This window comes from Cydia strobilella, chromosome 19, assembly GCF_947568885.1.
Source record: "Cydia strobilella chromosome 19, ilCydStro3.1, whole genome shotgun sequence".
Taxonomy (NCBI): Eukaryota; Metazoa; Arthropoda; class Insecta; order Lepidoptera; family Tortricidae; genus Cydia; species Cydia strobilella.
Window position 1 is genome coordinate 5,797,946 of NC_086059.1, and position 24,247 is coordinate 5,822,192.

The 24,247-nt window shown below is 40.0% G+C and overlaps 4 protein-coding genes across 5 annotated transcripts in view; 2 read left to right on the forward strand and 2 right to left on the reverse strand.

Moving 5' to 3' along the window:
• Positions 1-319: 319 nt before the first annotated feature.
• Positions 320-13,522, reverse strand: LOC134750272 (ATP-dependent RNA helicase Ddx1). Its single transcript, XM_063685430.1, has 13 exons — positions 12,962-13,522; positions 12,121-12,238; positions 10,558-10,724; positions 9,746-9,877; positions 8,621-8,810; positions 7,760-7,947; positions 7,147-7,271; positions 6,347-6,484; positions 4,125-4,339; positions 2,761-2,876; positions 1,786-1,893; positions 895-1,029; positions 320-612 (listed from the first exon to the last, which is right to left on the reverse strand). Exons 1-13 carry the CDS (start codon positions 13,409-13,411, stop codon positions 508-510), a joined length of 2,187 nt encoding a protein of 728 aa, XP_063541500.1. The 5' UTR covers positions 13,412-13,522; the 3' UTR covers positions 320-507.
• Positions 13,523-13,713: 191 nt separating this feature from the next.
• LOC134750263 (ATP synthase subunit C lysine N-methyltransferase) lies at positions 13,714-14,455 on the forward strand. The gene has a single exon (XM_063685420.1). The coding sequence runs from the start codon at positions 13,790-13,792 to the stop codon at positions 14,378-14,380; it is 591 nt and encodes a 196-aa protein (XP_063541490.1). The 5' UTR covers positions 13,714-13,789; the 3' UTR covers positions 14,381-14,455.
• LOC134750262 (probable 18S rRNA (guanine-N(7))-methyltransferase) lies at positions 14,382-21,112 on the reverse strand. Of its 2 annotated transcripts, XM_063685418.1 has the most exons (7): positions 20,952-21,091; positions 19,422-19,634; positions 16,220-16,257; positions 15,918-16,099; positions 15,397-15,590; positions 14,944-15,133; positions 14,382-14,635 (listed from the first exon to the last, which is right to left on the reverse strand). In XM_063685418.1, exons 2-7 carry the CDS (start codon positions 19,509-19,511, stop codon positions 14,448-14,450), a joined length of 882 nt encoding a protein of 293 aa, XP_063541488.1. In that variant the 5' UTR covers positions 19,512-19,634; positions 20,952-21,091; the 3' UTR covers positions 14,382-14,447. The 2 variants fall into 2 exon arrangements, with proteins under 2 accessions (XP_063541488.1, XP_063541489.1); XM_063685419.1 differs by lacking the exon at positions 19,422-19,634 and having other exon boundaries at positions 20,952-21,112.
• A 944-nt stretch (positions 21,113-22,056) lies between these two features.
• LOC134750260 (DNA replication ATP-dependent helicase/nuclease DNA2) overlaps positions 22,057-24,247 on the forward strand; it is a 29,988-nt gene continuing 27,797 nt past the window's right edge. Inside the window, exons 1-4 of the mRNA XM_063685417.1 lie at positions 22,057-22,190; positions 22,284-22,944; positions 23,216-23,361; positions 23,694-23,830. Of these exons, the coding sequence (XP_063541487.1) occupies positions 22,161-22,190; positions 22,284-22,944; positions 23,216-23,361; positions 23,694-23,830 (974 nt within the window). The 5' untranslated portion in view covers positions 22,057-22,160. The remainder of the gene's footprint in view (positions 22,191-22,283; positions 22,945-23,215; positions 23,362-23,693; positions 23,831-24,247) is intronic.

The window sequence follows — 24,247 nt, forward strand, 5'->3', positions numbered from 1 at the left end:
TCCTAGTCATTCATTGTATTCGAGAATTCAGGTAACAAGCAAAACTTGCTTGTTCACTGTTGTTCTGAGTTTGTTGTCATCTGACGATCATATATGTACAATAAAATAAAATTTCCATACGCGCGTCTTTAAGTAGTCATACTCGTGGAAAAGACATGGCATACTAGATGTATGAATGCAAATACAGCGAGCTGCGAACTTGCATGGCCACGAATGAATTTCTTTAGAAAGTGGCGATGCAATTTTGCAACTGGAACATATTTGTAGTCGGGGCTTTTAAATTTTCTTACAATAAAACAAATAGTTACGCAAAATCAGTCGTTATATTCACGCAACTTATAAATAAATATGTAAAACTTAACACATTCAATGCCACCCAGCCACACATGACATCCGCGCCAGGCCACAAAAATTTAGTCATATAAAGCTAACGATCCCGACTCGGGTCGTCCGGCCTGGGAAAGAAACCATAAAATACCCGATAGTCTGGTTTAGGCATTGAATGTGTTAAGCGATGGTGACATTGTGGTGCATTTTAAGGTAATATAGCTGCGCCTGCGACTCCAGCTCCTGCAGGGACTTGACCACTGGCGCCATCTGTGTCACGTGGTCCTGCAACAACAAAAATTGTAAGCATTTTAAAAATGTGCAGTTTCATTTCCCATCCCATTTTCCTCACATGTATGACTAAGGTCATGGGAGGAAAGAATTTTAAAAGACTTCGCCAGTTAGGATAGAAAGGAAAATAGGAGAGCGACTTTGATAGCCCAGAGTGTGCAAGTGTTATTTTAAACATCAAACTATTATGAAATTTAAAACGCAGTCTGTGCTATCAAAATCGCTGCCAACTTAGTTTGGTGTAACTCTAGCCCCCGAACGGCATGCGACACTTACCTGGTACCCAGAGCCAATCTGCGTCCTCTTCTGCCCGTACACGACTTTGCCGTCAAACTCGTTGGCCGCCACCTTCAGATCGGACTCCACTTGTTGAATCGTCACGTTCAAGTGGTCCTCAATATCGGCCAAATACTAAAACAAATAGGGGAAAATAATAATATACAATTTCTTTGTCCAATGTCATTGCGTCTCACTCTTTCAATTAAGCAAAATGTGAGACAAAATACACATTGGACCAAGATATTGGACAGATGAAATACCACCCTTATTGCTAGCGATCAAAAATAAAACGGTTTCTACTCTGTGTATTTCTTCTCACATTTTGCGTAATGAGAGACTGAGACGCAATTAAAATTGGACAGATGGAATGGAATACAGTAAAAATGTGTAAAAGTTGATTACTACTACCGCCATCTAGAATAGAAATAAGAACTAGAATTATTCTATTGAATCGTCAACAGATGGCGTTAGTGTCCTCACTTTTTCGAACCTTGATTGTTATGCACCGACCGGTTCTAATGGGTTCCTACTAAAATCACTCGTAAAAAAACATTATTTTAGTAAGAAATTATTTCTCAGCCATAATATTAAATATTCAAAGAATTGTTTAATCAAATTACATATATTTAAATAAATAAACATGCCCAGTGCATTCAGCTTGCGTGAAAATTTATCATATCTTTAGCGACCACATTTTGGCGCATGACTCCTCAATAAAGATAAAGGTTTATTATTCAAGTAGGCATATTACAATGCGATTAGGAGTTGATTTTAATTTCAATAAGTTTGATTTTATTTTAATATTTTTCAAGTAAAAAATGAAAACAATAGCCCAATATATCCCGAACCAGGTGTAATTACGGTTTAACAGTAACGTTGTGTATTGACCTGCATCTCGTTGTACCACATGCAGCAGCCCTTGGGCCGGTCGTCGATGAGGTTGGTGTTCCAGCAGTTGCGGCCGCGGGAGGAGCACCACTCGCCGTGGTACCATACCTGGAAATTACGTAAACGGGGATTTTCAGAAATAATGGTACAATTTACTTTTTTCGAAATACCATCAACTTTTGGGCTATTTAGACTCAGAATCACGAGTACTATTGAATGAGGCAAAGAAAAAAAGTGTCCCCAGTTTTTCATACAAATTTTGGGTGTCAGTTTTGTAACGGTCCATACAAAATGTATGTGAAAATGCGTTATAAAACTGAACCCTTCGTGCGCGAGTCCGACTCGCACTTGGCCGGTTTTTTATTTAATTTATATTGTGATACAATACAATACCTCTCAGTTTTGATTGGCTAATTTGTCTTGTTCGATTGAGTAGTAAATTGAACTGTTAATTTAGTGTCTGGGATATAAAAATACAGTATAAGTTTGTTGTGTTACTAAAACAAAAAATATTAGGTATTTTCGAACGAATCAAAAATTACTCTGTGCCAAATATAAGTAAAGAAAGAGTACCGAGTAAAGTAAAGAAACCGTAGAAGTTGAAAATAGAGTTCCGGTTACTCTGGTTATAATATTAGCCGAAAATCGTTGATCATTAGACTTTTTGTTTGCCGCTACATCTATTGTCGAGTAGCAGTACTGAGAGATCCGCTACTTGACCTAGATGTCGACTACGAAATAAGGCGCGTTTTGGTAAGAAATTTGATGTATGGAGTTACCACTCTTTCTTTACTTTTATTTCTCTATGTCAGTACTTAAAAACCCGCGTTATTGATGTTGGATGGAGCAGGGAGCTTAAAGAGCCACAAAGTCGGTGCCTCAAGGGGCGAGGAACTGGAACAGGCAGAGATGGCGGGATGACCTACTGGGCGTATATCTCAACGACTGGCTGAAGATTGGCCACAACCTTCATACCTTCTCAGGCACGGTGGAAACCAGACTGATAGCTAGCCCCATGCGTTCCGCGCGACCCACACGACCGATGCGGTGCACGTAGTTAGACTTCTCATCAGGCAGGGTCACGTTGATCACTGAAACAGTTTTCACTGTTAAATAGTGTCGTATCAAAGATAGATATAACTCCGTATTAGATGGATACAGTCTAAGGAAAAAACGTGCCTCGAAAATCAATAAAATTTGACTCTCGATCAGAGGGCGCTACTAGCTTTGGCCTACTGTCGTATAGATGGCGTTGACGGTTTCGTTTGTTATTTAAAAAATTTTACGCATATCAGTGAAAGAACATGGGTCAAAATCATAAAAATAATTAATGCAAATAAAAAAAAATCATTTATCCATATTTAAATACATTTTATCGTATTTTTATAAATCTTCATTTTTAGTTTTAAAGTGTGTCGATAGATGGCAGTGAATTTACTGTGGTTACAAAATTTACTATGACAGTACCGCTCTAGTATAAGTTACTCTATGGTCGTATAAACGTAAAGTAGGTACCGTAACTGTGGCGCCATCCAGTACAACTTTCAAGTACTAAATTTTCTTTGAGTTTATTCCACTAGATGACCAGTGCCGCTTAGGATGGTATTACATCTGTCCAATATCTTAGTCCAATGTGTATTTGCGTCTCACTCTCTGACTAAGCAAAATGTGAAACGCAAATACACATTGGACAGATGGAATATCATCCTTACAAACTTTTTTTTTTTTTTTTTCAGAATACTAGTCGATTTTTGAATAATATTGTAGATTTTAAATTCGAGCCAATTCATATTTATCATCAGACCAAAAATTCAATTCAGCATTTTCAAAAGTATTAAAACGATAGCTATCGTATGACACTCAATAAAAATGTTCCTTTACAACCCTCTCGAAACGTATGTACGTTGAATTGTAAAAAAAATGTGATATTAGTTAATAAGCTACTCCAATATCTATCTTTGGCTACTCTAAGCTTTTTAAATCTCGCTTAAGAATCAGGACTAAATACCGGATTCCATTTATTTATCTACAATTTATCAGTTTGTGCGAGTGTTTTTCTAATTTTTTGACTAGATGGCGCTAGTAGTCGACAGAAATCCTTCATTATCAGTTTATGAAGAATAGCGTATATGAATTCAATTTCAAAATATATTTATTTCAATAAATTAGCATTCCGAGAGAAGCAGCACAGTGATTCCCACTTTAATATATTAGTTGAATATATCAATCGTTGACTGCTCACTAAAAAGCCACTCGCCCACGAAGAAATAAATCTTGAGCAACTGCCTCAAACGCTGTCCCGCCCTGACAGCAGAGCGCATAAAATAAGGTAAACTCACTAAACGGCAGTCCAGACACGTCTATGCCTCTAGCAGCGACATCGGTGCAGATGAGGAACTTCACCCTCTGTTGCTTAAAGCTCTCCAGATTGGCCTTCCTTTCCTGCGGCTTGCGGTCGCCGTGGAGGCACACGCAGGAGAACTCACTGCCGCAAGACTTGAGGAAACGCTCCATGTTGTCGCAGTCGATTTTTGTGCGGCAGAAGATTATGGCTCTGTAAAAGTACAAATATAACATTTATAGGTTACGCTGGTATCCTAAGGTTCGTTAGAATCTGTAAAAAAATTATCATCACTCGCTTGCCCTTGTCCCATTCACTTGAGGTAGTTGGGATCGGCGTAGCATGTCTTTTTCTTCCATACCTCTGTCGGCCGTCATCTCATCATTCACTTGCGTTCGTTTCATATCATCTCTCACACAGTCCATACACCTTTTCCTCGGTTTTCCTCTCCTCGTACCTCCCTCCACATTCATTCGATGGTAATACTTTTCTCACATGACTTTCATCCCTCCGCATCACAAGCCCGTACCACTCTGTTATGGGTGTAACTTTCAGATTTACTCTTATATACTAAAAAAAAAAATTGGCTTTTTAAAAACAAGGTTTTTGCTAATGCGAAGCATTAGAATTTATTTTAAATTAAGATATAGTTGGACATTGGACAAGAGTGTCTGAACCGGCGAAATACAGAGAAGTACATACAGTTTACAGTCGCAAAACTGAAGGGCAAAAATAAAATAAAATATACTGAGTTTTGGCCAAGTCCCGGATAACAAAGGCCAAGTTTATTGTTAGTATTTAGAATAATTCCAATTAATCCATTTTTTAAATTGTTATGGGTATACGGTATACGCATAACAATTAAAAAATTTGTAAACAAATGTGCGCGATATCGAGTCGGCAGAAAAGTTACCTCTGCCTTTGACCAATGTTGCGATATCTCGTTTCACGATTTAATACAAAATTTAATAAAAACGCTTAGAAGATTAGGTTTTTGGCTTTGGAGTTAAGCGGTAATTATGATAAGAGCTCACTATTTATAAACCACATGTGACCCAAGGTCACCGACCGCATGGGCAAAGTTTACCCAATTCAACGCTAGATGTCACTTTGTCATCCAGTGCGATTCGTACATCGCGGTATCGTTTGTTTCCCGTAAAATGTAGCCAAGGTTTGGTTGAATATCGGTCAAATTGCCATCAGAAGGGTCTTAACTGACTCGACTGAACAGCGAATGATGAATTCGGAGATGAATTTCATGATTCCACCCCGCTCGCCTGCAAGTCAACTATCGCAGACTTGCAGGTCGATGATCTGACGCTGTTTTTGGCCAACTTATAAAATTAGAAAAAATACAATATTTGCATTTGCTTGAATCGCATCGCAACAGTGCAGTCTGGACAGTAAGTAAACACAGTGCATTGCAGCAATTTTGATTGGAACCTAAAGCGAGGTTTAGACTAGCAAGAACTTGCATGCAATTTAAGTTACATTGCCGACTACTGAGGTAAACTGTATTAAAAAAGGTGGATCAGATACCGTAATGTAACGAAAATTGCGTGCAAGTTCTTGCTAGTCTAAACCTCGCTTAAGACCTATATGTAACTCCGTAAAGTCGTCGTCAATAGAACTTGCAAATAATGTAAACAATTACAATTATGGTTTATAGTCTAAGGAAAAAACGTGCCTTGGAAAATTTGATTCCCGCACAGATGGCGCTACCACCATTACCAACCTTTGGCCTGTTCTCGGCTAGATGGCGTTGACGGTTTCGTTTGTTATTTAACTATTTTAACATATATCAGTAAAAGAACATGGGTCAAAATCATATAAAAATAATAAATACAAATAGAAATCATTTAATTTTATCCATATATAATTATTGGAACTCAGGAAACAAATGGGGCGCGTTCAAAAAACAAATGTAAATAAATATTTGTTATTCACAAATATTTATTTACATTTGTTTTTTCTCCCATTTAATTGGTAATATTTTAGTAACACTTTTTATGTGACTGTTATTCTCAAGCATTCAATTTGTATATCGCATTTCCATTCGATTACGTTAGAACTTAGAAGCGTGTACATCGCCCACACTGTACGTCGGTGGACGTTATGCCTTTTGTAATAAGGTCTACCGATGGACTAAACCATACTAAACCTAGTCCATCGGTAGACCTTATCGGTTTATGCAAAATCTTACAAAAAATATTTCCTCACCTGTCCATCTTATGTTCCCGGATGGCGCGCACGCAGTACTCGCCCTTCAGGATCTTGACGGCCTCGGAAAGTGTCTCAGGCGTCGTGTTCCCGCTGCGGATGTTGTCTTTGGCGTGAACCGCGTCTGTTGTTATTTGTCTGTAAAAAAACCAGAGATATGGTCATTTTATTTATTATAATTAAATGTTAAAATTACAAGTTAACAAAGCTCCACAAAAACTATTAATTATTTAGTTTGACTGTGGAGTCAAGTATCAGTTTTTTTTCATACTTAGTTGTATTATTATATTAAATTTGAAGTTACATATTATAAAAGTTACACAAAGTTTGACTAAGAAGGTGTGACCAGGATGCTCTATAGGGAAGTTTTATTCGAAATTAAACTATCGTGAGACATATTTCAAAATATTTAGATCAGTACGGTTTTACTCACTATGCAGGCGCGGACAGTGCATGGAGTACAACCGCCGCCGACACTCGTGCGTGAGGAAGGATTCCCGACTAATCCGAAACATGTCGTCAAATGCGGTTAAAAACAATAGTGAGTGAAACCGTACTGATCTAAATATTTTGGAAGTTTTATTGTTTGTTTATAAGTAAAAATTTTAATTGAATAGTTATGGCGCCAAGGGTAAACGGGACATTAAAGAACTAAATGTCAGCCCTCTTAAGTTTGGCAACCTTTGTGTTGGTACAAAACTATCCTTTTACATAGTTATAATAGTTATGTACCGACAGAAAGTAATATGAATATAGTGTGGATAATAATACACTACACACATAATCATAGATTGACTTACTTGCGCAGGGTCTCCCAGGAGCGGTCCTTCTGCGGGTCAATCAGCGCCACCACGTGGTGCACGGTCTCCGGTACCGCGTCTTCGCCCTTCAGGTCGATCCATGTTGGGAAGTGCATCAGTTTTTCCTGCAATTCCGGTTTTATTTCTAATAGCATATGTTCCAAGTTCACTTTAAGGCGCAGAATAGAAAATGCTACATATCATATTCATTCCCACTATCTAATAAACCGATATTTGACAGCGAAAGGTCACGAATAACGTTGTCCATTCCTAATGCACGACCTGTTTTCTCTCTCGACAGACTCAATTACTACTCGAAGCTATCGCGTGCAGTACAGACAATTGAGTTATACAGTGTGGAAAAAATTAATGGGCCCTGAAGGGAAAGCACCTTAAAACCTCAAGTTAGCTCATTTTACTTAAAGGAAACATTCTTTTATTTTTTTAAAGAAACAAAACTGCAGTCAAAGATTTTTTTAATTCGCTTGTCTCGCCCGGGAATCTACACCCTCTACCTCTATTTTATTCTACTAGTTGATAGAGTAAATGTTAATGATAACATTTATCCAAGAATGATTAGGTTCCACCCGGTATACCACTGTCCAATACTTACCGCCATCTTCTTAACTTCGAAGGCGTGAAGCGTCGCTGAGCAAACGACCATCTGTAGCCGGCGGCCGTCTGACGTGATCTTGGGCATCTGTCGGTGGAGGCGCTCGATCATCTCGCCGTAGCCAGCCTTCAGCAGACCATCGGCCTCGTCCAAGACGAAGAAGCGGCAGTGAGTCAGCGCTAAGTAGCCTAAAATGGAATGGAATTGGTAGGATATCTTGTCGGTAGTAAAGACACCAGTGCCCCTCACCGTCGTGATATCGCATACAGAGTCCTAACAGGGGCCCATTTCTCGAACGGTATTAGACTAATATTATCAGTCCACGAACTGTCAAATCGTATGGGTTACCATAGCAACACACTAATAATATTAGAATAATAATACCGTTCGAGAAACGGGTCCCAGGTCGTAAGTACAAAATTAAGCTTTAGGGAGTCGAGTGTGATAATCAACACACAAAATTTTTGTTGAGTCTAGTCTCATACTAGATGTCGCTAGTAGTAGTTATCACACTTAAATTTGTAGGCATAAAAATATTTTACTAAGTTTGTCAAGCTCAGCTGAAGTAAATAAACTTAAGCTAAACATTAGGGACTCTATTTTTAGCGGCAGTTATAGTGTCGCAGTTGAATAAAAACTAGGTAATTGTTTATTAGTTGTATACAAAGTGTAGTTTCCCTACATCTTACACTAGATGTCGCTAGTGATAGTAATTCAACGGGCTTTGTTTGAGAAATTTTACGCCTGGTAAGCCAAAAAAAGTGCCAATAGTCTTAAGGCGGAATTCCACCAAGGATTTTTGTACTGAATATGCTTGTGCCGCACACTGATGTAATACCGCCTTTATAAAGACAGCCTTACCTCCAGAAATAAGATCCTCCAGCCTCCCCGGCGTGCCAACAACAATGTCAATGCCCGCGTTGAGCTGACTGATCTGGTCCTTGACGTTGACGCCGCCCACCACCAGCAGCTCGCGCACCTTCGGGTTTTCGATGTGCTTCTTGAACATGGTGATCTGGTTGCAGGTTTGCTCTGCTAACTCGCGCGATGGCTGGAAACCAAGTTATGCTGTGTTTTATTATACACAATGTATGCACACAATTGACACAATATACCAATCTACATTCAGATACTAGTATAATAAATACCTAACACCCATAAAACTGTCATACAAGGCCTATTTACTATTTTTAGGGGTCCATACCCAAAGGGTAAAAACGGGATATTACTAAGACTTCACTGTCCGTCTGTCTGTCTGGCACCACTCACCAGGCTGTATCTCATGCGGTTCAACAGATAGTTAAACAGTTGAAATTTTCACAGATGATGTATTTCGGTTGCCGCTATAACAACAAATACTAAAAACAGAATAAAATAAATATTTAAGCGGGGCTCCCATACAACAAACGTGATTTTTTTGCCGTTTTTTGCGTAATAATAATATAATACTAAATCATTTATTTTAGATTGTTCAAGCTTGGTGCCTTGAGTATTAAATAAAAATCGCAGATACTTAAAAACAGCTTCTAATTCTGGTTCCACAAAAGGTACTTAAAGATAATTGTATGTATGAGAAAATATATTGCGTGTATGACGCGTACACGAGCGTGTATCTCAGAGCCAAGTGGCTCGCACGGCGTCTATATGCGGCGGGGGGAGCGGTAGATGGGCCAACTGGTTTAGCGGTGTATGTTCCCCACTTCCCCTCCATTGGTACTGTGTGCACATAAAAAGATCATCTTACTATTATTAATAACTTCAAAACTTTAATTGGACACACCTGACCTCTGTCACCGGTAATGAAAGCAATTTAGTCATAGATTTTATTTAATAGCATCATCTAGTTCTAACGGAACCTTATCAGAAAGCGGCCTCCTACGACCATAATCTAGCACAGGATGCTAGGCTATAGGTTGTCATTCTTCTATATTTACTAGCCTCTGCGCACAGTAGAACAAAGTTATCATAATCTCAAAACAAACTTACCTCAATAATGATAGCTTGCGGCGCGTTGTTTGCGGGCTTGCTCTCAGTAGCCACTCCAGCCTGCACCACATTGTTCTTCACACACTCCTTGGGTGCTTGATTCACTGCTACATAACCTGCTGGTGGCTGATGCTGAAAATGCAAACAAAAAACATGTTTAGTTCTGCTTTTTAGGTATTTTGCCATATTTCTATAACCCCACAAGAGCTTACTTCTTATCGTCTCTCAACCCCTCGGAAAAACGGTCTTTGATTTTTTATAAATTTTGTACATAATTTTGTGACGCGATATTGCATAGGTGGGTGGCAAAGGAAACTTTTCTGCTGACTTAATATTCTGACTATAAGGCAGTTGAAGGGTTAAAAACGATTTGCAGTATACAAAATCTAACTTTAGTATTTCTATTTTCATTTGTTGGCCTTTTAACTGTATATTCTATGTTAAAAGGCCCTCAGTTTATAAAAAATTGTCTAAACCCAAAAAATCTTAGTTTTTAGGGTTCCATACCCAAAGGGTAAAAACAGGGCCCTATTACTAAGACTCCGCTGTCTGTCTGTCCGTCTTTCACCAGGCTGTAGCATCATCATGGACGATGATGACCTAGACAGTTGAAATTTTCACAGATAATGTATTTCTGTTGCCGACAACAAATACTAAAAACAGAATAAAATAAATATTTAAGTGGGGCTCCCATACAACAAACGTGATTTTTTTGCCGTTATTTGCGTAATGGTATAGAACCCTTCGTGCGCGAGTCCGACTCGCACTTGGCCGGTTTTTTTAATCCAACATCTTTGCGAAATAAGTTTTACCTTAAAAGGTGTTGCTCCAAAGTTGAAGCTCATTTCAGCATTCTTAAGCACTACAGCTGGGTAGTAGCAATCAGTTTTACGGGATTGATCCAGCTTGAATGCTACTCCCAGGTCCTCTCCATTCTTAGTGTACCGGATCTCACCCGCATTGAAGTTGAGCAGACATCCTGAAAGTGGTGGTAACTATGTCAGTATACAGACAAAAATCCTGGAAAACTCTAGTTTATACAATAACGCGAAACTCTGCGTAGGTGGAGCCATTAGCACAGTCTATCGCTAAAGAAGAAAATCGAAATTTCGTTATCTGACATCTCTGTCACTCTTGCGTATTCAAGCGATAAAGAGGCAGATAGCGAAATTTCGGATTCGCGTTTCCCGGGAGGTCCTTTGTAAACAAACCGCCTTAATGCATCAATGACATAATATTTTATTATCTCTCAAAAACTTGTCAAAAACCTGTTAAAGGTACAGTATGTATAAGTTACTCTATGGTTTACTAAAAAGGCTAGTGCTGCACTGTGGTGGCAGAACATTGCAGTAATATCCCCTATTAATATCAAATTGGTACTGTATTTATTGGTCTTGTAGTTAAGAGAGAAATGAAATGAATGATGACTGAATGGACATATGATTTGCGCATGAAGATATTTTGTGAATTTAAAATGGTACTGGTAGTTTTGTCTTTACACAATGTGTTGCTGAACAAACAATCAGAATAAACACAATATTAACAGATTTATCTTTAAAAAATTCATTGATACAGATTTCTGCAAAGTATTGTCTATTAGAAGTAGCTCCAGGTCGCACAGAACCGTGACGAGTGGCGTAAAATGAATGGGGGCCTACACCCGAAGGACCTTCTCCAGCATATCTATGTCCTTGGCAAAGTAAGGACTCCAGGCTTGAAATGCATACTCCAGCATAGGTCTGACGTGCGTTTTATAAATTTTTAACATCATTTGTGGTGTCAAGGTTTTGAAAGCTTATCTAATGAGGTAAATCATGCTTCTGGCTTTCTTTACCACTGCGGAGATGTGCTCTTCCCACTTTAGATCCTCCGAGATCTTAACACCTAGGCAGTTTGTGTTTTTACAATCGTTAGTGGAGTGCCATCCAAGTTGTAAGTCAAGCGGGGGTTCCGATTTCCTCTGTGAAGTATAGTACATTTGGCAGAATTCAGATTGATTAGCCATTCTTTGGACCAGCTTGCTAATGCATCTAGATCGTCATGTAGATGGCTGTAGTCTATGAGTGGGTTAGCAAATAATTTGGTGTCATCCGCAAAAATTAGATTAGATTATTAGAATTAAGTATTTTTATTTGGAGCCACTGTTTCCCCACTGGGGAAACAGTGGCTCCAAGTCGCACAGAACCGCGACGAATGGCGCAAAATGAAGGAGGCCTACACCCAAAGGGTAGAAAAAGGCTAAAGAGAGAGAGAGAAGAGAGAGATTTTTATTTATATTTAGATCATAGAAAAAACTTTACCTTGGTTGGTATGCTAATACAAAATTTCCCTGGCAATAAATAGAATTGTGCAACAATGATGAAATACTTTCTTACCAATGACATCATTCTTTCCATATGCTTCACCATAGTCATCAAACTGCTTGGCATTAGACTTCTTGCCGGTGCCTCCAAAGCCAAACCCCGAACGATCTGTGCCAAGATCCAGCCTTGCCTGTTTATAGAAAATATTTAAAAGAACACTAAGATAAAGTTAACATTTGCTGTGTGTGTGTGTATGTGTGTGCATGAAAAACCGCGATGGCCAAAGCTCCGCAGTGACAGAACACTTACTGCATTCGGACGCAATGCAAATGCACTATATTAGGTTTGATAGGGTAACCGTTCTAGCGTGAACAAACACGGTTCTGGTTCTGGTGAGAAAAGTTCTTTGTTCAACGAAAAATACGGGAAGCTATTGAAATCAGTTGTTATCCGAATTTCAATCGTGACAGTGGTTGGTTCAGCCTCCTACTTGGAAAACGGTTTTGGGTCGGTGGTCAGTGTGGACCTGCCTTTAGCAAGTGACTCAGTAAGTGTTGTGTGCGATCCGACATTTGACAAACGCAATACGGAGGGTAGAGCCATCCTCGCAACGGTGACGTCGACGGCACCGCCGACGCCGCCTGTTGTGAGCGGTTGTGCGAGTCGTGCTTTGGCCCGCAGTACACGGCGCGCCCTCGACCAGTGAAGACGTGTCGTTGCTCCGTAAAGACGGTCCTCGTAAATTGGACCGAAACATGTCGAGCTATTCGACTTAGTAATACGTGAGTGACCCGTTTTAAAATAATTTAATATATTTGCTGTGTCTTTTGACTTAAACGATTAGTTATGTTACCTTATAATTAACTAAAATATACACAAGATAAAACGTAAAAAATCATAATAACCAACTTACAGCTTGTGTAGACCAGCCTACACGGCACAGCCCCTCATCAGTGACTGTAGCCTCATAGTAATAAGCACCCTTAGTGTGCACACCCTTCGTGGCCCTGCAGCCGTGCCACATCTTCTGATCTCTTGACTGACAGCGCAGCCCATCTGGAGTCACCGCCATCGCATCGTTTCGATCGAAAAACGACATCGTCCATTCAGACGAAGTTTGCGCTATCACTTTGCTGGTCTTTCCTTCTTGTATGTCTTTCAATGTCTCCCACACAATCTGTAAAATTGGTAAGCAGAAGGCACCAGTCTTTCCACTACCAGTCTCTGCAGCCATGAGTACGTCTCCACCACCCAAAATTAGAGGAATCGCTTCAGCCTGTACATCAGTCGGCAACGTCCATTCCATTTCATCAATGGCTTTAGCCAGTTCGGGGAGGACGCCGAACTCCTCGAAGGCTGTCATGATGGAGGAAATTCAATGATATTTCAGCAAAATAAATACAGAACACCCGGTTCATCCGATGTCGTCTACCGTCTACCCTTTTTGACAGTTTTGACCAAAGAGTATATGAGTATATAACCAACCATGAACCAACCTCGAACCAACCACTAGTTTTGACACTGGCGTAAATTTTAGTGTTGCCAGTAACTAAATACGCTAAGATAAAGGGCTTGCAAATTGCAAAAAATGCATGAGTGGACATGCTTGATAGTGAACAGTTTATGTAAAAAAAGAAATAAAATAAAAATTCTCGTTTATGGAAATCAGCTGGTATGTCAATGTCAAATCGATCATAACCTTAAATGGATGGATAAATTTAATAAAAAATAACATTACATAATGGAACTGGAGCTACTTGGTTCTGAATCAAATACTCCTAGAAAATTATCACGTGCAGGGAAGATACTAATTTATACAACCGGGGGATTAGCAGTAGGAGTCAGCATTGTGTGCATCCCATTTGTGTCACCTGCTTTAAGGAAGGTTTGCCTTCCTTATGTTCCCGCTACAACCGAACAATTAGCTGGAGTTACTAAAGCCTTGAGTGGGCGAAGCGGTCGGCTACTTGACGTAGGTTCAGGAGATGGGAGAATCGTTTTTACAGCAGCCAAATTAGGTTTCAAGTCAGATGGAGTAGAACTCAACCCTTGGCTGGTTTATTACTCTAGAATAACTGCCCTTTTATCCTCACAGAGTCAAAACACAAAGTTTTATAGACGAAACTTATGGACTTTCAGTCTAAAACCTTACAACAACATAGTTATATTTGGTGTTGAGCAAATGATGTCAGAATTTGAAAGTAAGCTGCTAGCTGAAACTGAAAATGGTACAGTCGTAGTCGCGTGTAGATTCCCTCTTCCTAACATGATACCAGTTGAGACAGTAGGACATGGAGTTGATACTGTTTGGAAATATGAAATTAAAAGATAAATTCAGTTCTTATTTTTTAATTCTTAGTTAATATTGTAAATCTCTTATAAGTATAAATAAATATTTATCAGAATCTTCCGCTTCTTTTTCTGCCAGTGTACTTGGTGTCTGGTTTAGTCTCCTTGCCCTGCTGCCGCCTCTTCTCTTTCTTTTCCAGAAGCCAAGCTTTAGTATTCTTTAGAGGTTTACCTCTTGCATTTCTGCCGGCTTCTCTCCTGGCATATTTTACTTGCAGACTGTTTTCTTCTTCTGTACCTGATTGTTACAAAGAAACAATGTTGTTACTATCACTGGTCAAAACAAGGCACTAACATACAGTGTATAACGTCACTCGATATAATGATTCACTCCCTATAACGTTGACATTTGTTGGTTATAGTTGCTTTACTTTTATATTAATTTCTCTCTATATAACGGAAACTATAGGTTCCAAAAACGTCCGGTTGCTTGAGTGTCATTATATAGAGTTTACACTGTACTTAATTTTAAGAATTTCCCAAAACTTTTTTTTTGTCAATGGAAATTGAATTACATATATCAATAAAACACTTAAATAAAATTACCTAAAGCTTTTGGAAGTGGAGCTGAACCTCCAGTCATAAGCACCAAGAAGAATTTCTTGGCCTTAGTAGAATTTGGGTAATCTATGACCACACCTCCATAGAAGCCTGCCTTCATAGCCTGGGATGTTAGGAGTTCCAGCTGAGTTTCATTTTGAGGGTAGAACTGAAATACTGCCCTAGCTGATCTAGACTGAAAAATAAATTGTTGAGAGTTGGAACAATTGGCAGTAACTTTTATTCGTTATCAATTTGTGCACTGATTTCTAATTTTACTGTTACTACTAGGTAAAAAAAATTGATTTTTTTTACTCTTCAAATCTAATTTAAGACAGTAAAGGGACCACTGCAATGACTGCAATGAGTAAAATTCTTCTTCACTAATAGTATGGTGGCAATACATAAAAGGTTGTCTGTAAAAAAGTTAAAAACATAATATTAAAAGAACATACTTACCAGCGAAGCATATAATGTGCTAAAGAACTTATACAGCCTCTTTACAGGCTGGTGTGATTTCTTGTCTGCATTGAACAGCCACTGGATGGCTGACACAGAAACTGCCCCGTCAAAGCAACCTGCTCGGAATGGGACTCCCTCACCCATGTCACTAAGAACTAAATCACCTTCCGTTTCTCGCTCCAGCGCTACCTCTAAAATCATAAATAAATATTTTAAGGTCCACACACACTTTAGGGTAACACTTTATTAGGAAACTTGTTAAAAGAAAATCTGTTTATCTAAATTTTGGCATTGTAAAAGTACCCAGTTTCATTGAACTGTTTTAAAGCCACCGCTCCTACTCTGTAAGCTCCCTTGGCCTCTAAATAAAAAACAAGGTTCTTTCCAGAAAACAAGTACATCTTGAAAGGCTGAATAAATTTTTTGATAGATTTTATATGTAATAAAACGTTAAACATATATAATTCTATAAAACGATAAATAATAAGTATTATTTTTGCATTCTAAGAAAACATTACCAAGCATGGAATTTGAGATATCCATTCCAATCCACATATGTCCATTTTCCTCTAGCACTGATCCAGAGAGCCCTGATCCACAGCCAATATCTAAGAGCAAGCAAGGAGTATCATCTTCAGGTAACAATAGCAGCTCTAAACATCTCTCTGTCATCTGAGCTTGAATGTCGATAATTCGGGAGCTAAAATAATATATATAAATAAAAATATTATGGGACAATCTTACAAAATGGATAAATGGATATTAAACTACGCAATAGGTTTAATATAAACTATGTATGAGATAATGTAGTCAAACTTACTTTTGAGTATATTTTCTTGCTTCTTCTTCATTGTAAAACTGAAAAAAAAGCAGTTATTTAAAGAAGTTGCTTTATTGTAGTTTTTAAATTTAAAAAGAAAAGAGTACTTCTTCTTCTTCGTGTTAGGGGCTATATAAGGTTCCAAAGCCTATGTATCACTGCGACCATCCTTGATCTATTGTGATCACCACCTCTCGATCTAAACCTGCAACACCAAACAGCTGCAGGATCTTTTTGAGCTCGAGAGACTTTAACTCCTCCGGGCGCAATATGTGTCCGCCCAGGATTAAGTCACGAGTACGCATATGCAAGGGCAGTCTGTGAGGATACTGAGGATGTGCAAGGGCGTCTCCTCTGCCTCCATACAGAGTTTGCACCGCCCCATGTCACGTTTCCCCATAGTGTGCATGTGCTTATTTAGGCCGCAATGCCCGGTACCCTTACCAAGTTGCGCAGTTGGTTCCTAGACAGCGCTAAGGCGTTGGTAGACGCTTTTTGCCAAATGCCTTGATAAGCGCTTTGGAATAGTTCAAACCTGTTTTTTCCCTCCAGAGTTGAATGGTTGTGTAGTGACAGTAGGTCTTTAGGGTGAGCCGCGTTAGGCGCTTCTGGGAATACCACAAAACGGCTCAGGACTGGAGTTCGTCGGCCTTTTCGTTTCCTACGATACCCGCATGCCCCGGGACCCAACGTAGAACAACCTTGTTCCTGGCTCCAAGGTTGTTCAATAGTTGCCTGCAGTTCTTAACCAGCCTCGATGTGGTGACATCAGAGGTTAGGGCTAAGAGTGCCGCCTGGCTATCCGAATGGATATAGATAGTGTGGTTGCCGAAGTTGCTTTGCAGATTGATTGACGCACATTCTATAATGGCGTATACCTCTGCCTGGAATATAGAGCAAAAACGTCCTAGGTTTAAGCTGATGCTTTTCCTAGGCGCTTCACCATATACTCCGCAGCCTACTTCAGATCCGGATTTGGAGCCGTCAGTGTACCACCTCAGGCTTCCTTCTTTCCACTTAATTTGACTGTTTGACCAGTCCTCCCTTCCACTGAGTAAAGTTTGAGTGGACAAAATTTGGGTGCCATAGTGTCGGATGGCATGAATGACATCCCAAGAACAGGCATATCTTACACTGATCCCTTAAACAGTCAGAGTTTGTGATAACCAATTACCTCTCCTCACGCCCGCTATTCTAAGCATACTAGATCTCGCCTCCAATCCCAGATACAGGTGAAGGGGCGGTAGATTTAGTATGGCCTCTAGGGCTGCCGTCGGGGAGGATGACATGGCTCCAGTGACGATGACACAGGCAGTTCTTTGCAGGCTGCCAAGCTTCGTCCCTGTTACCTTCTGCGTCGTTTTCCTGTACCAATTACCATGCTACAGAGGCGTAAGACACTATCGGCCTCACTATAGATGTAGGCCAAGCAATAAGAAGGTATAGAGGGAAATGCTAGGAACACAATTTTTGACTTCATAGCTTTGTTTTGACTAGTTAGATGAACATATCAAAAGTCCCCGACCGTAACCCTGGTGCTGGGAGGGAGAAGGGGGTTTGAAGGTTCAATGTTCAAAGGAATGGTGTCAATGTTCATAGCAAAAATGAATTTAGCACCCCCGATTTATACGAAAACGATACCAAACCCGGCCTAGCAGCTTCACTGATGTAGATAATTAAGATAAAAATGAGAGCCCGAAATAAACCTTCAAGAGCGGATATCTCAAAAACACATACAAGATATCGAAAAACTTGACTTAATAAAACTTGTAACAAATTAAATCTCTTTTCATTTTGTATAAGTGGTAAGTGGCCAAGTCGCTCAGACGCATAGTTTCCGAGATATAATCGAAAAACCGAAAAATGGAACCTTCAAACCCCCCTCTCCCCCCAGCACCAGGGTTACGGCCGGGGACTTTTGATATGTTCACCTCCTAAATAGTCCAAACAAAGCTACGAAGTCAAAAGTTGTGTTCCAAGCATTTCCCTCTATACCTTTTTTTGGGCATTCATTTCCTGGCCTAATACGTGTACAGCCACAAGACAATTTTGGGTTTTAGACCCCATCGGTTGCCTGCTAAACGACAGCATATTGCCAAGGCTGATCTAGCCTTTTGTATAGTTCCGTCCACATGCTTGTTCCAGGTCAGTTTCTGGTCCAGTGTTACCCCCAGATATTTGACCTCTGTTGAGAACGGAATAGTTTTACCATTCATGACAAGCGGTTTAAGTTTGTCTAGTTTCCGCTTGTTCGTGAATGGAAAATGGAACTATAATTGTCTTATCTGCATTGATAGACAATTCATTCTCTCCGCACCATGTATTTATGGTGTTGAGAGCCCTCTGCATAAGGTCTGATAAAGTACTTTGGCAGTTGCCCCTCACCGTCTCAACAAGGTCGTCTGCGTACCCCTGAGTGTGGATTCGGAGCTCCGCCATCTTGTGCAGAAGTCCATCCCCTGCAAGAGTCCAGAGCAAGGAAGATAGGACACCACCCTGCAGGCAGCCTCTCACAGTGGCCACTTCGATTGTAGTGTTAAGCAAGTCTAGCCTAACCACTCTGCTTAAGAGCATGCTTTGCACCCAGCGGATAGTGGTGCAGTCCTCCTCCTTGGCCCTGAGCCCTTCCACCAGTGTCCGAATGGGTGTATTATCAAAAGCGCCCTCAATATCTAGGAAGGCCGACAGGGCTATGTCCTTGTCTCCCAAAGCCCTTTCCACTCTGTCAACCAGCTCCAGCAAGGCAGTCTCTGTAGATCTGCCCCTACGGTAAGCGTGGTGGCTGTCGTGTATGGGTTTACTCAGAAGACAGTTCTCCCTGATTTGACCTTGGGAGCACAGTTTTCTTCAAAGGCACTTACAATGCCATTTGAGACCACCTCTGCCGCAAGTTCTAAACTCTCCCGCGTTTTGATTACCTTCGCTGCGGATTCCAGATTACGTTCTAGGCTGCTCCTGTAGCAATCCCAGTCAGTTTGAACACTGAGAGAAAAAGATATATTAAAACAGATGTGCTTATGATCTGACAAAGATTCCACATCACTTACCCTCCAGTTCTGAATATGCCTGGCTAGATTTGAAGATGCAAAGGTCAAGTCTAAAACCTTCTCCTCCTTCCTAACCCTAGTGACAAACGTGGGTGTACATCCTATGTTTAGAATTTGGAAGTTATTGCATAGAAGAAAGTCATGTAGTAACTCACCCCTATCATTGATGTTGGTGCTTCCCCAGTTGGTGTGGTGGGCGTTGGCGTCACATCCCACCAGTATTTCTGCATTGTGTTTGCGGGCATAGTCGGCCACAGCTGTGAGTTCCGCAGAGGGGTCGTTCCTATCTCCAGGGAGGTATGCCAAGCAAAGTATAATTCTCTGCCCGCTCCAACCCTTAAGAATTACATACACTGCTACCAGGTTGTCTGTGCATTACTCTGGAACAGGTAGAAAGTCAATGTTCTTGCCAAAAGCAATGCAAGCCCTAGGCTTAATTCCGCTAGTGTTGCATATAACTTTACCAACCGAGTTCAGTCCTAGTATGGTTGAGTTTTGCACCCAAGGTTCTTGAAGTAGTGCGAGGTCGACATGTCTTGCAAGCAGGCTTTCAACAATGGCCATGGCAGCCGCCGCATGATGGATGTTCGCTTGCAAGACCCTCGCGGGTGCCGTAGGGCCAAGGCCTTTTATTTAGCCCTGTTGGTGACCCATTGTGGCCCTCCCCTGCCTCTCACAATAGGAGTCCTTTGAGGCCCTCCTGTCGCCGAGGTTATGGGTCTGGCCCTACCAGGTACCATGCCCCTTGTGCCTCTGGCTGCCGGTTGCCCGCCCCCACGGCCACGAGAGCCCTGGGATATAGTTCGGCCGCCAGGTACATTGGTACTTGGCCCAGGAGTACATTCAGCGAGGGGTTGGGGTTGCTGTTCCGTTTGCTGCACTGGGGGAGCGTTTAGCCCCCCTTTTAGCCGGAACAGTACCTTCTTAAAGCCAATGGCTACCTCCCCACGATTAGCCTTAAGAGTTTCGGCGGAAGGCTCATCCAGAGTGAAGGTGACCACCTTGCCACCCTGCTCAGCCTTTTCCCCGAGAACTTTCCAGAGTTCTGTGTTCAGGCCAAAGTTCTGGACCCTGATCAGCGCCAAGGCTTCCTCCACTGAGGCCGCCTCGGACTCCGGAATGAAGGTGATGGCCATGGCTGGTTTGGGCAATTCACCCTCCGGGATGACAGAGAGTTTCGCCTCCGGCCACGGCTTTAGGTTCAGGACCTCATTCACAAGCCAGTCCCTGCTAACCTGGTTAACACAGATCACAAGTATCCAGCCTGTCTTGTGAATGAAGCCCAGAAACTGTGGTGCACCGCCCTTCGCATTCGCCCATTGTTTGACCATGGCGAGATTTAGGTGCCGGTGGACCAACTTCATTTGATCCTCACTCATAGGGTCCGAATTACGGATCCCTACTCGTGAGGATCCCACTACCTCCCGGAAGCTCGGGTGCCGAGGCTCCCCTGAGGTTTCAGCGTGGAGTTTCGGGGCCTTTTTCGCTGATCCCTGTGGAGATTAGTCCTCAGATTGGACCCTTTTTACAGGGCCTTTATCTGTGGCCGGCTTCTCCACAGTGATGTCCGCCCAAGGCTTACGGGCCAAAGACAGGGCTTGCTCTTTGGCTACCCCGTCGCCCATTAGCCTGCGGAACCTCTTGCGAGCAGCACCCGACAAGCGTGTAAAAACACGAGTACTTACGATCTCAGGTGGCGCCTGAAACTCTGGTCTTCGTGACATTGTATATCGGTATAGATATTCCAATTGATATTATAACCACAGTAATTATTTATAATTACAAAGAGCTAAATTTCAGCACGAGCCATAACATAACCTTAAATCAAAACATCCATGTCACTTGGCTTGACATTTCGATAAAGGTAAAGGTTTTTTTTTTTTTATCTTTTATGAAAGGTAAAGGTATAGGTAATACATACACATTTATACGATCATTAGCACGGTTTTTTTTATCGTGATCGCAAAACATCTAAAGATGTATAGTCTGTAAACAACTTTGTCAGACAATATCCTACGCCTACGTTTTTTTAAATTTGCCGCCCTTTTCTACTGACAAGATTTGCTTGATCAACTATATATTTTTAATAGATATCAAAAACAGTAAAAACAAGGCAATTTATTACTTATTCTCTTTGGCTTCTACGATTAATATTATATTCATAATAATTACGCATATCTGACTTTTATTTATTTATATACCGAAGCCATTTATTAAAATCAGTTAATATTTTCTTTGTTTTAAGTAGACGAATTAATTATTTTGAATGTACATATGAATAAATGATTACACCAGAATAGTAATAATCACAATTGTTTTATTTCCCATTTTGTGACAACCCTAGCATATTTGCATGTGACAGCGTAGCTACACTGGCGGCGGCGTCGCGCGACATCAAAGGCGTTGCGCTACTGTAGGGAATAAGAATAATTGTAATACTGTGCCTTCGCGCCTACATTTTTTAAATTTGTCCTTTTTTCTATTGACGAAATGGTTTGACAGACTATAATTTCGTTATCTCCCTCTTCTCCTCCTTTCTAGGTTTAATGGATTAGAATTCTATTCTATAGTTGGTCAAGCAAATCTTGTCAGTAGAAAAAGGCGCGAAATTAAAATTTTCTATGGGACGATATCCCTTCGCGCCTACATTTTTTAAATTTGCCGCCTTTTTCTACTGACAAGATTTGCTTGACCAACTATATTTTGGTTTTTGTAATACATTGTAATATTTTCGAGCATGCCCTCAGAAACGTCAAATATTTCGCGGGAAAAAAACAACAACACCGTGACATTTCTTAGTTTGAAGTAGAAGTAGAACAATTCAATTTTATTATTTCCTTATTCATTTTATTATATTATATAATATTAATATAGTTTGGTGCCTATGTGAAGTAATGCCACCTAAATCTTTAAGCTTGAAAAAGGTATTTTTCACAATTTTGTTGTGTAAATATGTTGATCATGTGTGACTGTGAACGTAAAGATGCTAATGATTTTGTTATTATACATTTGTACAGGCACAACAGGGGCCGCCAAAGAATCAAAAAGCAATAACGCAGTTCTTTAAGAACACAAATGTTTCTAATTCACAAAGTGTAACCGTAAAAAAGTCTTCACCTGCAAAAGAAGTAGAGAAGGTTTCAGTTAAACGAAAGGCTACTTCGCCTCTTCATGTCGAGACTTCTGGGACTAACCAAGTATGCACGTCTAATGGGAATGATATAAGTAAAAAACTGAAAAGTGAAAAACAGAATGGTATAGAGAAAAGTCCAATGAAAAATGGTTTTCAAAATGGTACAAGAAAATCTCCAATAAAAAATGTTTATCACTGTGAAGCAGTGAAGAAATCGCCTGGGAAAGAAAATGATTATAAATCTGCAATAACAGAAAAGGATTTTGATAGTCTCTTAAGAAATGATCATGTAGAAACCAATGAGAAGTTTAAGAATTGTTCTCCGAAGAAGAGGTCACCACTGTCCTCAAGTCAAGAAAACAATATTGAAAATGAGATACAAAATATCTTAGATGATGATGAAATTGAGTGTAAATCAAATGGAAGTAATAATCATGTGTCTAATATATTATGTCAAGCAAGGTTTTCACCCAACCTTTATGATATACATGATGAAGATAGTCCAGAAGTCAATAAGGGTTCACCTATTGTCAAACAAAGTAATGGTAAATTTTCTATATTTTTATATTATTTATATTTTCTGTGCATCTTATTTATGGACTACTTGTAAACAGTAAACAAGGCCTCCTTGGCCCAGGGCTAAAATGGAACCAGCATCCTCTGCATTTGCAGCAGATGCCCAGACCATTTGACCACCCTAGCCATGGCTGGGGGTTAAATCTTCTCAAGTATATGCAATCCTGGCACCATCTGGCCAACTCTAAGGTATGTAAAAAGTATTCGTTTTTTACTTTTAATTGTGTTATAATGTTCAAGGTACTCCAAAAATGTGCAGTCCACCAAAGTCCAGCTCTCCCTTAAAAATGAACAAGTCTCCCGTCAAGTGTGCAAAGGTTCTTGAGTTTGATGACCCTGAAGTTGACAGTATGTTTGGTGATGACTGGACAGAGGATATTGATGAGGTAAGGAAACTTTATTGTTGTAAGTTTGTAAGTTGTTTCTGCCCTTGATAACATTATGTAAAATAAAGAAATAAAAAAGAATGGTCTCTAAACTCGGCTGGCATACAGTGGGTGGGTTTACTCTTTAATTTTTTAATTGTTTAAATTCCAAATTTCATTTTATTTAAGTTAACTGTAGCAATATGAGTAAACTACCAGATAAGACTAGAGGCCGTAAGATATTAGCCTACAAACTTTTAAGATACCACCATTACAACCTGTACCTGTGCCACCTGTGTTTGGCTTATGTAGTACTTGTAACTTGCAACTAATTGTTAGCATTTATCTATCAGGAGACTGTAGAAGACTTGGATTTGAGTGTGATGCAGAGATGTGAAATAGTAGCAGTCAATAGCTTACCCAACAGGCTGGAACTAAAACTCAAAAATGCTACTAATAACAGGGCTACATGCTTCGTCGAAGGCATTTGGTAAGATAAACAACATAATTTTATGTTGTCCAACAAACACCAGTTTTATTCTCACTTCCATACATTTGTATCGAGCTTTGTCACTATTCCCTCCCTTCCCTTCCCTTCACAAAAGGAAAAGTGATCAAATCAATATATATTTTTTAATAATAAAAAATTCTAATTAATTTTGTGCTTTTAGTGTAAACAATTCCTTACCTACTTTCTTAACTTCAGTAGCATATCATCCCCTTGTTTGTTTTTGATAAAAAAAAAGTTTAAAATGCAATGAAATAGTAGATTGTACAACAAGGGCATTGGACATTTATGCCTGAGTTATACACTCTGCTTTTCACTTCGAGCGTGGGTAAAATATACAAAAATATCCAATATTTTAGGTTATTTTACCGTATTTATTCAAGACTAAAGTAAATTGTA

What these genes read in the sequence shown, in the direction of transcription:
- LOC134750272 (XM_063685430.1), bottom strand. Translation starts at nt 13,411, where the DNA reads ATGACAGCCTTCGAGGAGTTCGGCGTCCTCCCCGAACTGGCTAAAGCC. An exon ending in CGGGAACATAAGATGGACAG is followed by an intron (nt 4,340 to 6,346) that starts GTGAGGAAATAT and finishes GTACTTTTACAG; the next exon opens with AGCCATAATCTTCTGCCGCA. An exon ending in TGTGGTACAACGAGATGCAG is followed by an intron (nt 1,030 to 1,785) that starts GTCAATACACAA and finishes TATTTGTTTTAG; the next exon opens with TATTTGGCCGATATTGAGGA.
- LOC134750263 (XM_063685420.1), top strand. Translation starts at nt 13,790, where the DNA reads ATGGAACTGGAGCTACTTGGTTCTGAATCAAATACTCCTAGAAAATTA.
- LOC134750262 (XM_063685418.1), bottom strand. Translation starts at nt 19,511, where the DNA reads ATGCCCGCAAACACAATGCAGAAATACTGGTGGGATGTGACGCCAACG. An exon ending in CACCAACATCAATGATAGGG is followed by an intron (nt 16,258 to 19,421) that starts GTGAGTTACTAC and finishes CTTTTTTTTCAG; the next exon opens with TTTTACAATGAAGAAGAAGC. An exon ending in GCACATTATATGCTTCGCTG is followed by an intron (nt 15,134 to 15,396) that starts GTAAGTATGTTC and finishes TTTATTTTTCAG; the next exon opens with TCTAGATCAGCTAGGGCAGT.